At 37.7% G+C, this 14,315-nt stretch overlaps 2 protein-coding genes and 1 long non-coding RNA gene across 4 annotated transcripts in view; 1 reads left to right on the top strand and 2 right to left on the bottom strand.

Moving 5' to 3' along the window:
* Nucleotides 1–14,315, bottom strand: part of LOC116034688 — a 678,603-nt gene that overhangs the window by 445,178 nt on the left and 219,110 nt on the right. The window contains exons 10-12 of the mRNA XM_036002390.1: nucleotides 8,563–8,838; nucleotides 6,266–6,364; nucleotides 5,633–5,751 (exon numbers count right to left, since the gene is read on the bottom strand). Of these exons, the coding sequence (XP_035858283.1) occupies nucleotides 5,633–5,751; nucleotides 6,266–6,364; nucleotides 8,563–8,838 (494 nt within the window). The remainder of the gene's footprint in view (nucleotides 1–5,632; nucleotides 5,752–6,265; nucleotides 6,365–8,562; nucleotides 8,839–14,315) is intronic.
* The window catches only part of LOC116065136 (myosin light chain kinase, smooth muscle-like), a 766,302-nt gene that overhangs the window by 379,211 nt on the left and 372,776 nt on the right, over nucleotides 1–14,315 (top strand). The gene's annotated exons all lie outside the window — the stretch shown is intronic.
* Nucleotides 12,173–14,315, bottom strand: part of LOC118495313 — a 29,858-nt gene continuing 27,715 nt past the window's right edge. For both annotated transcript variants that reach the window (XR_004897686.1, XR_004897685.1), the window contains one exon: nucleotides 12,173–12,184. This is a non-coding gene — a long non-coding RNA (uncharacterized LOC118495313). The remainder of the gene's footprint in view (nucleotides 12,185–14,315) is intronic.

Genomic DNA, 14,315 nt, shown 5'->3' on the forward strand with positions numbered 1-14,315 from the left:
AAATTTAGAATAAAATCGTAATATTCTGAAAACAAAAATTAAGAAGTAAGAGGGATTTCATGAGCAGAGCGCCAGAAAACTAACACAAATTACAACATGCTTACAGTTTTTATTGTAGTAATTGGAATGGTTTTATCTATAAAGTGACCCCAATTTATAAATTGAATTTTATTAAATTTTATGTTTGTATTTTTTAATACTATATATATATATATATATATATATATATATATATATATACAGAGAGAGAGAGAAATCACCGGTGTCCCACAATAACCTTCGCCCCTTTTTGCAATGGGAATAAAATTCAAAAACTGTAAACAACAAAACATGGCTCTTCCATGCATTGATCAGAGGTCAGCTAAAGAGGAAAACCATCTTTTAATTTAAATCTTTATCTTCTAACAACTAACCCCTGATAGACAACAACCAGCGTCTGCAGCAGTGTAGCTTGAAGCTGAAGTTCTCAAACTGGGATCCAGGGACTCCAAAGGGTCCTTAAGGGGTGTCCAGAGGGTCTCCTACAAAATAAAAGTTCATCTCACTGCAAGACATTAACCACTCTGCACTGTTTACATCTTTTTAATACTAAGTCACTAAAAATAAAGTACAGTAGATATAATTCGAAAGCATTTGGTCATTGCTCTATATTCATCCAGGTTTTGGACTTTGGACTGGGCTTTTTAAACTCTTCATCCAACACAACACACTCACTTCTCCACTGTTTATCTGCATGTCCAGTATGTTGTAAACACACACAAGTTCTCCAAAACCTGGAGGAATAAATATAGAGCAGCAGAGTGGTGTCTAGATGTTTCAGGTCGGGGCTGCTGTCTTAGAAACTGACCCAAGAAAGTCAAATCACTTTTTCAAGTCAAGTTTCAGCTGATAAAAATTGTAATTCAAGATTTTCAATAGTAAAGTTTGAATACATTTTAATTAAAATTACATGAAGGCACTATATTATCGCTTAATAACATAAACAGTGCAAGAACATAGTAAGATTTACTCAGGGGCGGACTGGGACAAAAATCCAGCCCTTGCACTGTAGCCACACCAGCCCACATTACCACGCCCATGCAGCCCCACCCGCGGACATGTGCATTCACTAATTACATTTGTGTACAGATGGTGAAATAATATTGGCAGTACCTTATGTAACAGATTTTTAAACATTTAATGTAACGCTTACTACTTTTTAAAGAGCACACGTTTATAACAAATTTACACATACTGCCTATTTATGCCGTTTGTATGCTGTTACTGTCATTCTCTACAGGTTTGGTCTGTCTGTTTGATTGTCCTTGTGTCTCTCCGTTGACACTGTACATATTGTCTGTCTGGTTCTATATCTTTTCATCTGTTTTAACTCTCTAATTCTGCAATTTAAATATGTTTTCATGGCTGTGATTATACTTCAGGGTTTTTCCTTGCTCAGAATTGGCCTTTTGGAAATGTTGAGGGTAAAAGACTTCCATTCCTGCATTCTGATACATTTTTAGGCACCAATTTACAGTAAAAATGTCTATATTTACGGGCAAGGAAATCACAAAATTCTGGTGGCAGGTAACAATTCAAAATACAAAATATAATGGAATATTATTATATTTAGTAGTCTATTAAGGGGGCTTCTATATCCGGGACATGGGCCGGATATGACAACACTTGACCCCAAGGTCCAGTTGTTTAATTAGCATGAACAGGGCTTTATGGTCACTTTTTTCCAACTTTGGAGCATGTTTTGCTCCAAAGTTGAAATGTAGGATTGACTTACAGAGGCTACTGGTTTTACTGCTAAATTGTACAATAATACAATCGTGTTATGGATACAAAACGTTGTGAAGTGTAATGTTTTCTACATTCTATTGATCAAAAATTGTCAGTGATGTTGAATATAGCCTACAGTGTAATGGACCACCACAGTTCATGCATACATGTGAACCGCGGATTAATTGCAGAGTTTAACCTACATAGTGTAAAACTAAACACTACGTGAATGGTGCACAGCAGAAAGACGGAGCAGAGTGACGCTGCTTGTTCAGGGTTTTCATGTGTAGCCTACTCCTATAGGCCTACACTTGGCATCAGGCGTTAAAACCAACTGTACCAAAACACAGAATTAGACTACTATTTCACACGACGAGACATTTTTAAGCGGTAATAAAACTGTCTCAATTTAACGGTACAGATCCATTTGACTGTGCGACGCTTCTGTCGCTCCACGCTCCACTCTATTCCTATGGGTGATGTCAAGCGACTTCAACGTGCACGAAAAGCATTCCGGGAAGGCAGCGCTGCATTTGAAAAAATGCTGCTCGTCCAAAAACTGCCCGATGCGCGACTATCCAGTAGACGTAGACGAAAATCTTTTAAACTGACCTTTGTCGATCTGAAATAAAGACAGATTCAGCAACTGTATGGCCTATTTCTCGCTTAAAATGTTTTCAGAAACACGTTTCGGTGAACTATTTTCATAAAATACTACATCGTATTCTCAACGAGCCGCCATGACACTCCGGTCAAGGGCGTGGAGCATCAACCATGGATGTATGACAAATGGATCTGTACCATAATACTGATGCCGTCAGACGGCTGCGCGGACAGACAGCAGTCTGCGCCCGTCAGCAGCAGCTTCTTGCTGCGCAGCCGGTCCCCCAGAGCAGCATGATCACCAGGAGGGTCCGGTACAGCCTGAACCCTGCAAACAGAGATCCCGTTTGAAGGTGCCGTGCTTGATTTTGACTGAACTTCCCAATTTGAGTAACCTCTGGATGGGGCAGTCGGCCCAACTCGGGACCAGGCCGGCTGTTGCCGACTGGCCAAATGCTTAATATTTATTATTATTATTATTATTATTATTATTATTATTATTATTAATGTAATTATTATTATTATAACCATAGTGAAATCATGCAAGCGATAAAAATCCATCCTATGCGCTGTCGGCCTGTAAAGACAATTTATTTGTATATTAAAAAACAAATCTGACCGGCACACATTTTAAAAAATGGTCCAGCCCCTCTGGCATTTGCCAGAATCGCCAGATGGCCAATCTGCCCGTGTCAGACAGTGTGCACACTCAGATTTAATCTACTACAGACTGCTGATATTTCATTAAGAAATGTGAAACTGACACCATCGATGAGTTCAAAGTTTTCATCATGTTTGTTCAGATGCAGCAGCTAGATAACAAGGTGGAGACCAGGCTCCAGTCCTTAAATGAGAGGACATCTTTAACTGTTACATCAAAGTACTCACCAACAACAAGCTTAATGTAGAATTCTTGAGGTGTCTGAATGTATGGAAGATAACATCTGTAGACTCCACTGTCAGCCCTCCTCGTATTTCTGATGATTATGGAGGCGTTGCCTTGTTTCAGTTCATCTGGAAAATGTGAGACTCGACCTTTGAACTGCTCACTCTGACCTGGACGCTTGACACTGTAAAGATCACCATAACAATACAGAAACACCTTCTGATCATCTTCAGTTTTCTTCCAGATAAACCATGTTGACCAAATGTCCTCCTTGGGCCAGAGGGAACAGGGTAAAGTAACATCACAGCCTTCTTCCACTGTGATGACTTTTGGCCCTGGAAGATAAAAACACGTATTAATCAATATGTTTACATGCAGAGTCATCAATTAATAATTATTAAGGTAGAAAAAAATTGTACGCAGAATTATTTCACAAAGGCAGTTTTACAAGCAGTTTAGTCTAATTTCTCCTCTAACATAATTATTTCTGCATATAACATAACCAAAATATTTGAACTGTGTTTAAGCTTGTACTGCATTATATCATTAACATACCCTTCGTTACACTCAAGTAATGTACTCAAGATCATTTTATTCTTCATTACAATCATTTTAATAATAGAATAAAATGATCTTGAGTACATTATAACATCCTGTCGTATGAATTTAAGCAGTCCCATCTTTTCACTCTCGGCTTCACACATATGGCTGTAAGACTAGAGGCCAGAGTTCAAACAAACATTAAAAACTATGCATAAAAGTAAAGTTAACTTTTTGTTGGTTACTCTCGAAAACAAACCAAAATGCAGATGCATCTCTCAGTAACATCAGGCAGTGTGCACACTCAGATTTAATCTACTACAGACTGCTGATATTTCATTAATTCATTCATTAATACCGTTCGGTATTTATGGAATGGACCACCGGAAGAAAATAGGGGAGGGTAATGTCTTTTTATTTTCTGCTGAGGGGAGGGTCATCCAACATTTTTCAGTCCAGAGAGGGGGGGTCACCCAACTTTTGTATTCATGAAACAGCAAAATTTCAACGTGGCTTGTTTGGTGCATATTTTTCCATGTAGCTCCATGTAGCTCTCTCAGTCTCGGCCCTCCTTCACTACCAGATGGTCTGACCCATGAGTTTGCTGTGGGGCAGGGGGAGCTGCCCCCCTGGTGGCTGAAACGGATAATTGCATTGTTTAGTGGAATTATAACGTCTGGCATGATCAGATATTTTATAATATCTTAAATAACACAAAACAACTAAATGGTGGTAGGTAATACATCAGATTTCATATACTGCTTTATTAAAAAAAATATTACCTGGCTGACGATGGGAGCAGCAGGACGTAAAAAACAAAAATGACTGTTGCACTAGTCTGGACATCTTACCGTGCCAACCTTACAATAAAGGTTTCCTAAATGCCACATTTGATGTCAGCTTACTAATTGATTGCGGGTTTTGTGTAGATTTGGACTTTTATACGTTTATTCCACTTTGTTTAAACGGCGAAGTGGAGAAAGCCTAGTGACGAGTCCATAGCAACCAGTTTGTGTGTTGAATGTTAGGCTACCCAGAGTGCCTTGCAGAATGGTCTCAATGTTTTATTGTTTTATTTCATGTGAATACTAGTTTACTAGAGGAGTAACTTAGTATTTGAAGTAATACAGTAATGCAGGAAGTGTGCATTTAGTTTCCATGCTTATTGTGTTTCCACAACAATGTTAGTGAGTAAATCTACTGAAATGGCCACCACACCATAACAGAGGAGTGGGATGCATCAGATGAGAATGCAGAGGTTTAGTTGCATTTGTCATGGCTGTAAAAAAACAACAACAATAGGAATCTGTATACATTTGCCAAGTGCAAACCAGTACAGAAGGTATATGTAAATTGTTTGGGGAGGGTCATGCCATTTTTCCAAATCACTTTGGAGGGTCATAGAAATTTTTTTACTGGTGAGGGGAGGGTCATGTCTTTTTTGGCTAGAGGTCCCAAAACTCCTCCGGTGGCCCCTTAAATAAATACAGTCCCTAAGAAATGTGAAACTGACACCATCGATGAGTTCAGAGTTTTCATCATGTTTGTTCAGATGCAGCAGCTAGATAACAAGGTGGAGACCAGGCTCCAGTCCTTAAATGAGAGGACATCTTTAACTGTTTCATCAAAGTACTCACCAACAACAAGGTAAATGTAGAATATTTCAGGTTTCTGAATTGATGGAAACATACATCTGTATTCTCCACTGTCAGCCCTCCTCGTATTTCTGATGATTATGGAGGCGTTGCCTTGTTCCAGTTTATCTGGAAAATGTGAGACTCGACCTTTGAACTGCTCACTCTGACCTGGACGCTCGTCTTTATCGTACAGGAACACCTTCTGACCATCATCAGTTTTCTCCCAGACGAACTGTGTTGACCGAAGGTCCTTCTTGGGCCAGAGGGAACAGGGTAAAGTAACATCACTGCCTTTTTCCACTTTGATGACTTTTGGCGCTGGAAGATAAAAACATGTATTAATCAGTATGTTTACATGCAGAGTCATCAATTAGTAATTATTAAGGCAGAAAAAAATTGTAAGCAGAATTATTCCACAAAGGCAGTTTTACCAGCAGTTTAGTTTGCAGTTTAATTTCTCCTCCATAATTATTTCTGCATATTTTTTAATACACGACCAAAATACTTTAACTGTTTGTTTTAATCTTGTAATGTAGTATATAATTCTCATACCCTACATTAAATATAATAAATCATTTAAAGGATAATTAATTAAGAATAAAACAATATTATATTAAGTACATTATAACATCCTATAACAGTTAAAGAAAATCCAACTGACTTGATCCTACTCTGGTGTAAATACCAACAGAATGATTAATGACTGAAGATAAAACAACTGCAAAAGCTCTAAATATAACGATGATGATGATAAAATGATGATGATCTAAATAATCTGTTGTGTTGCCTGCTCATCATGAATATGTTTATACAATACATGTTTTACACTTACCTCTTTTACGCCTGTATAAAAGCACAGCTAGAGTAACACCAGCAACAACAAGAAAAAGAACACCAATAACTGCAGCAGCAATCCATCCAGTGGAGAACCCTGAAACAGAAGACAAAAAGTTAATGTAACACTCAGAATGTAACTGCATATCATAGTATCACAGTCTACACAAAGAGAACAACTAAAGGAGCATTCTCCTGAAACCTGAAATCTAAAACTCTTTGCAGATAAAACCAGCCGTAGGATGAATGTCACCAGGAACAGAGATGTTAGCTCTGATCTTCTGGACAGTTTCCTCCTGCTCGGATACACAGCTGATAGTTGGTTCTGGTTTTAGTCTCAGTAGTGAAGAAGAGGAGGAGGGTGACGTTGGAGCATTGTCTTCTGTCTGAGACATGCTGCTCATCAGGAGGAAGAACGTTTGAATCACTGTCAGCATCCTCTGCTTCAGGCTGTTTACATCTGCTGCTGTGTAATGAGTTCTCTACACCCTGAATCAAGGCTCACAGTTACAAATCAAAGATGGACTCTGGATTAAGTCTGGCATCCAGTGTTGAGGAGTAACGGAATACATGTACCGGCGTTACGTATTCAGAATACAAATTATACTATAATATATATAGGGGGTTGTCCTACTCTCCTTCTTGCAAAACAGTCTCAGCAGCAGGATGGCACTAGCTAGTAATCCTGGGAACCAGACCAACCTGCAGAGCTCATGTGTTATTTCCTCTGGCAGAAGGTGACTAGCTAGTTGCTTTTAGTCTGAGGCTGTGAAATAGCGACAGCCCCTTCATTTGGATATCACATTGAAGTAATAGAGAGGAAAACAAATAAATGTGTATGTATGAAGTAATTATTTATTTAACTGTATTGACTCATTTATATATTTTTATATGTCTCATTTATTTATTTAAGGATGTATTTCCTAGGCATATTTATTCATTTATTTAATATTGAATAAAATGGCAATCCATAATAATTGGGCCTTTAAATGTAACGTTATTTTTCCATAACTTTTAGCAATATTAGCTAACCTGCAGTCATATATGGCAGTTAATGTAGTTGGACTCTCTGGGGTAGCAGGACACCCACAGAACAGAGAAACTATATAGAGATTAGATGATAAACAGAAACATGTACTTTTTTATTTAAATATTAAGAACATATTTTTTATAGGCAGATTTAGCACTTCGGGACATTTTGTCAGAAAAATGTAATTGTATTATCCTGTTCATTGAGCGAACATCTTTAACTTTTTTATGAATGTTTAATGAAGTACATGCTTTAGTAAGCTGCCCATTTTAACATTTAATACAAACCACAAGCCAGATGTTAGTGAATGTGTGAAGTGGTGATTATTAGTGAACTCCTGGTTTCAGAAGAGGATGATTCCTGACCAGAGTTAGAAACCAGAATGAGGGAAGTTTAATTGTTGTTTTCATCTTCATTGTCACTTTGAGTCTAAAATCTAATGCTGTGTTTTCAGTTAGTTCTGCTGTAATGAACCAACACTCTGCTAGGGCTGCACGATATGAGGAAAATATCTAATTGCGATTATTTTGACTGATTTTGCGATTGCGATATGATTAACGATTTTGGAGGAAATGATCGTTTTTGTATCATTTTAGTATTAGCTGGCAGGAATGTGTGTTTGTGTGTGTGTGTGTGTGTGTGTGTGTGTGTGTGTGTGTGTGTGTGTGTGTGTGTGTGTGTTCTTGTTTAACTATATTCGTGGGGTCCAGTATACTTGTGGGGTCCGGACAGCTTTGTGGGGCCAAAATGCTGGACCCCACAACTTTAAAGGGCTGTTTGAGGGTTAAGACTTGGTTTTAGGATTAGGGATAGAATTAGGTTATGGTTAGAGTGAGGGTAAGGGTTAAGGTTAGGCATTTAGTTGTGATGGTTAAGGTTAGAGTAAGGGGCTAGGGAATGCATTATGTCAATGACGGGTCCCCACAAAGATAGTGAAACGCACTTAGTGTGTGTGTGTGTGTGTGTGTGTGTGTGTGTGTGTGTTTGTGTGTGTGTCAGTTCAGACTTATCTCAAAATCACTATGAAACATTTGCGCAGTTTGTTCTGTTATTTCTTGTTTCTTCTTATTCTCTCTTATCTCTAGTGATTGTTGAACCAGCGCAATCATTTGAAAAAATTTTCACTCAGTTTGATTTTTTTTTTTAACATAAGCAGATGTGTTTTTTTTATCTAAGTTAGAACTGCTTTGAGTTAATTCACCTTCAAACATGCATTTCTGAAATTATTCACAGATAAAATCCTACAGGATGATGAAGAATCTTACCATGGATATACACATCAGTCTCAGCAGAAATCTGATGGCTGATTGTCTCCTGTTTGGCTACACAGCGGTAGCGGTCGCTCTTGGTCACATTAGCATTGAGAGTGATGTAGAAAAGGCCTCTTTTTATTGTGACCTGCGGCTCCTCACCAGGAAGTTTGTTTCCATCACTGTCCTGCCACTTTACTTCAGGTTCTGGATTGCCATGAACCTCACAATGCAGCAGCGACCAGTCCTTTGTTGCCTTAAGTGATGTGATGGATGGTTTTGGAGCAGCACCTGTGAACACAGCATAACAGTAGATTATTACAGGACAATTAAAGCATTCAAATATTTTCTTCTTGTATATGGGGATTACAGTGTGACAAAAAAGAAACATAAAAACACAAGCCTTTCAGTAGGATTTAAATTCAGAGTGTGTTTTTTCACTGGGATTGACAACGAATTATGACCAATGCACAACAAATACTATTTCTAGTCACTGTCTTTATAACAATTGTAAAAAGGATTTTTTCAGAACCCACAGATTACGTTATTAAAACCAGGACGTACTTGAGTTACCTGGGATGTTTCCCCCTCTTCGGTCTTTTAATGTTATAAAGCGCGGAGGTTGCACTTGACCCGAGATTTACATTTAAAAATGATTATTATACATATTTCCACGTTGACTGTGGAAGTCAGTACAGACATATTATACCTTGTTTGAAACCCTGTTCGTTCGAAAATAGACATGTATAAACAAACAGGGGCTCATTTTACAGAATAAAAGTCCACCGATTAAATTTACCTTGTTTAAATTCAAGCAGAAGTAAAAATAACCTGAATAAAAGTTGATTATATTCCTCATTTAGCTTTAGCGCCGCTCGACAAACTTTCAAAATAACGTGTTTTAAGTCAATTTAAAGTATTGACAAAACCTCTGACCAATGATGTTCAGTATATCTGACAACAGGAAATGCCCCGAAACAAAATAAACCAATCCGCATCTTTTTACAATCTAAAGTGATGTACCTACCAGACTTTTAACTCAAAGAGCCAATCATAGGAGAGCATCACTACGTGAGCTCCACATGTGTCTTATTGACAGCTAGTTTCATCCAATGGTAAGTCAGCACCGTAAAAACAGTTTCATTAAGCAAACTCCTTTGACTGTTTACTAAAAATACTCACCAACAACAAGCTCAATGTAGAATGTTTGAGGTCAGATATCTTTGTATTTCTGATGATTATGGAGGCGTTGCCGTGTTTCAGGTCATCTTGAAAAGGAGAGACTTAGACAGTCTTGTTTTCTGGCATTGTTTTGCACATTTGCAAAAATAAATTCAGATTCTTACGTTTTGGTTAGTTTTTAGGATATATTCTAATTTTTTACTTTTTATAACATTTATGTATATTTTTTTCTAATTGTTACGTTTCACACTGGTCTTAAGCATTAATAACATTGAACTCTCTTTTTCCCAAATAATGTTGAACATCAACTCAGTATAGGCCTTTCTCTCTCTCTGCAGATTGTGGCCTTTCAATAATGTGATTGTATGAACTTCAGAGTTGAGCTGAGTTAGAAATGTTACAGACGTGCTTTTCTCTTCTAGTAAGAGTTCCTACCATGACAGAAACTACAAACATTATTATTTTCATAAGGTGGCAATATGTCAATGTTGTCTTCTGCCCCTGAATGGTCAGACTAATAAATAAATGTAGGTTAACACCACTGCTCTGCTAAGAAACAGATCTAGTAAACATCCTATGAACCCGTTAGCATTACAGCTCTTATTATTGACCACAAACTGTCTCCTCATCAGATACAGGAAGTATACACACTACACAGAGAGAGAGAGAGAGAGAGAGAGAGAGAGAGAGAGAGAGAGAGAGAAAAACCTCAAGACCAGAAAGTGGAGAGCTGGCAGGAAGTAACATGGGGCTGTCAAAATAGAGGCTGAAAATGCCCCAAAAAATAATAAAAAAAAAAAAGGAAGTAACATGGGGAGATTGTGCAGTATCTCAATAAACACACAACTGTTTGGATCATTTCCAGTGTCTAAAATGTGAGGATTTTTCTACATTGAGTACTTTAATTTAACTTTTTAATACTTTAACTACATTTTCCTGATGATAATTACAGACTTTACTTAAGTAACATTTCCAATGCAGTACATTTGTAACAGAGTATTTTTACAGTGTTACATTAGTACTTCTACTGAAGTAAAGGATCTGAATACTTCTTCCATCACTGCATTAGAGAGAGCAAGTATGAACGGGGAATGTGCATGTTCACAAAGATAAAGATTAGAACAAATGTAAAACAAAGATGTATATCGGCAGGAGGAGTAAACACGTGGGATCTTTTAGATGTGTTACACGCTACAAAGATTAAAAAAAAAATACAAAAAATAGGATGCTAAACAAATATAAAAGTGAGGCATGAATGGTAATGTATATATGAATGGGAATGTATTTTATTTTGTTTACATTTTTTGTTTTATATCTTCTGCACGTAATATCTGTGTTAATATGTAATATTTAAAATACAGAAATTATTAATAATACACTGTATAAGAGTGATGAGATCCTGAGGGACCTAAGAACAAAATAAAAATAAAATGTAAAAAGTGTAGGTGTAATAAGTCAATGCTATAACCTAAACAATCAGAATGGATTATAAACGAGTTAAGATGACACTGTATGAACTAAGGTGACACTTGTATGTGATGTTGTGTATGTATGTGATCAAAATACATCATCTTATCAATCAGTGGAGACCACACTCACACACACACACACACACACACACACACACACACACACCAGAAATGACGTTGACTAAATGACTAAATATTAGGAAACATTTTGATGTGACAGCAGCTGAGCAGCATGATTACAATTCTGTTTCCAGACCTCTGCATGTTTACAGGTGCTTCAGACATTTAGACAAAATACACTATTAAATACAATTACATTACATTTACATTACAAAATACAATTACATTTGCAAATACATAACTCAGTGTAATGATCAGTTTTCTTACTGTTTAGTTGACCAGACGTGATTCCAGAGCGAGTCAGGAGGCAGAGACACAGAAGAGGAAGAAGCTCCATCTCTGTCGATGTCTCCTAAAGATCAAACATCACTTTAACATCACAACGTCTCATATAACGGAGGTGGAGCCACTCCTAACGGTGATTGGCTGATCCTTTTTTATTTTAATTTTATTTTTTTTATTTTTATTAAGCACATAACAAGTATACAGCCACAAGTGTATACAATACAAACAGGTCAAGTATGCCAGGGGAGATACAAAAAATAAAACAATAATAAAAAGAAAGAAAACTACCCAATTTACATAAAGCATACAAATAGTGTGTGTGTGTGTTCTAACAGCCTTCTTATTACTGCAACAGGATATAGTAGATATATAGTGTTTAAAAGCAATAAATACCTTATGTCAGATTCAACTGCAGGAGTTTGTCATCAATACAAACCTCAGGTAGAAGTACACATAATACTCTTAGGATTACACAGGATGGGTGAGCCAAAAATTTGGGGAAATTAGCAAGCAGATCAATTGACAAAGAAGAGTTACGGCTGCTGCTGGTACCTTCCCATGTGTTTAACCCTTTCACTAGTCTGGATCAAAGGAAGTCCATTTCCAGGATAATCGCCTGACATCCAGTCCCTCACCTTCCGCTCTCTGCTATTTAACACACAGAAGAAGTTGCTTTTTCTGACATCGATCTTTTTCCCAGCAGAGAAGATGGCTGGAGTCGAACCAGAGTTTAATGTTTAGTATTATGAAGTTATTACCGGTATTTATTAAGGGTTTATACTGCATAGAGAAAGTTTTGGCGCCCCTTAAAGAGGTTTTAGCTGGCGTCAGAGGAATATCATGAGCGGCAAAACGTCTGATTTTCAGATGCCAGCGTTAGCAGAGTCAGACTGTACTGGACTCTTCTGGTGACCATGCTGCTCTGGGGACCAACGGTGCAGCGAGAAACCGCTGCTGAGGGACGCAGAGCTCTCCGTCCGTCGGAGCTCCGACTGAGACAGTTTCATAACCTGTAAAAATAAAAATGTCTTGTGTGTCGTATTAAATTTTAACACCTCATGCGAGCCATCAGGGGTGTAGCACAAAATTCTGGGCCCTGTAGAAAGTCATTTTCTATGGGCCCCTCTCCGCATCCACAGCTATTCACTCTAGCATCTTTTTGGGCCCTCCTCACATGAGGGCCCTGGGTACTCAGTCCCCTTTTCCCAGTGGCGGATCTAGAAAATTTTACATGGGGTGGCAAAGGGGTAGCGAGAGATCTTGGCAGGGTGGCAGGGAAAGATGGTACATGGGAACCCCCATATGTAAACACACTGCTATGCTCTACTATGCCCCGCAACACCCTGCTACGCCCTGAACTGCTACAACTATTATTTCTAGTCATAGTTCCGTTATCTTTGTTGTTACTATAATTGCCACCGTTCATCATACCAACTGCTATAATTATTATGAATCTTAATTCTCTATATCTGTATATCTGCAGCCGTCTCTGCGTCCCAACTGGCAGCAGCAGATGGCTGCCCACTAAGAGCCTGGGTCTGTCTGAGGAGAAAATGTTGGTAACATTATGAAGTCTATGTTGGCTTGGCTAGTGTTCCTCTGTTCTATACAGACCACGTCTCAATAACATTTTTTGAACTCTTTGCATGGCCCAAACCACAGTTTGATGCGATGGATTGTTTTTACCCATCTGGGCAGATGCTCTGTCAGCATCAGACTCTTGAATGTTGTGCTGTACCACTGTATAGATTACTGCAAGGTGATGTATGTATGTAGAGCTGTTCTTGCCTTGAAAAAGAACCAAGTGTGGTCAAAATATCTGCAATAAAATAAATACATTGGAGCTTCATGTGAACTCCCTCCAAACAGGTGCTTAGATGGACTAGAAGTTGTTTGTGCAGTTACAAAAACAAGATCCAGTTGTGTTCAAGATAATCTTGAAGCTCTGTGACTGGGTGTTAAACCCGGATGGGTGTTGTTGGGCGAGGCCTTTTTAAACTGCATGACACTGTTCCGCAACTAGCTATTGCAGTAAGTAGGATACATTTCAATGGAACTTAGCCAACTTGTATTTCTCAATCTGATACATTTGACCTTTCTTTGTGTTTGACTCATGCACGATTTTTATCCACCAGAGCTTTTTTGTTTTATTTAAATGCAAGTAAAACTGTAGGAGGTAAGAGATGAACAGACATACAGCAGTAATTACTATTACCTTCCACATGTCATGTTATCCATATTATTATAATGCAGCAATTTAATAATTAGCACTTATTTCACATGCAGTTAGATTAGATGCATTTCTGTTTAAAATTGTGACTTGTGATTGTGCATACACTAGCCATATGGTATTAATAGCCTATAAAAAACAGTAGGATCCTAATATTGATTTCTATTGATGAAAAGTAGCTAAGTACATTCACTTAAGTATTGTATTATATACTTAAGTACAATTTTGAGGGATAGGCTACTTGTACCATTTCATGCCACTTAATAATTCCACTCCACATCAGAGGAAGATATAAACTTTATTCTCTACAACCATATATTTGATCATTATTACTAAAGATTGTTTTACATAGAAAATATATCTTTAGATTATGAAATATGATACACTGTCATAGAGTTCTACCCCAAAGTCAAAGAATTGTTTTAAAAAGTTTATAAATTAGATGAACCTTGGCCAGATATGGCACTGAAATATTGCTTAAA

This window comes from Sander lucioperca, chromosome 6 (assembly GCF_008315115.2).
Source record: "Sander lucioperca isolate FBNREF2018 chromosome 6, SLUC_FBN_1.2, whole genome shotgun sequence".
NCBI classification, from domain to species: Eukaryota; Metazoa; Chordata; class Actinopteri; order Perciformes; family Percidae; genus Sander; species Sander lucioperca.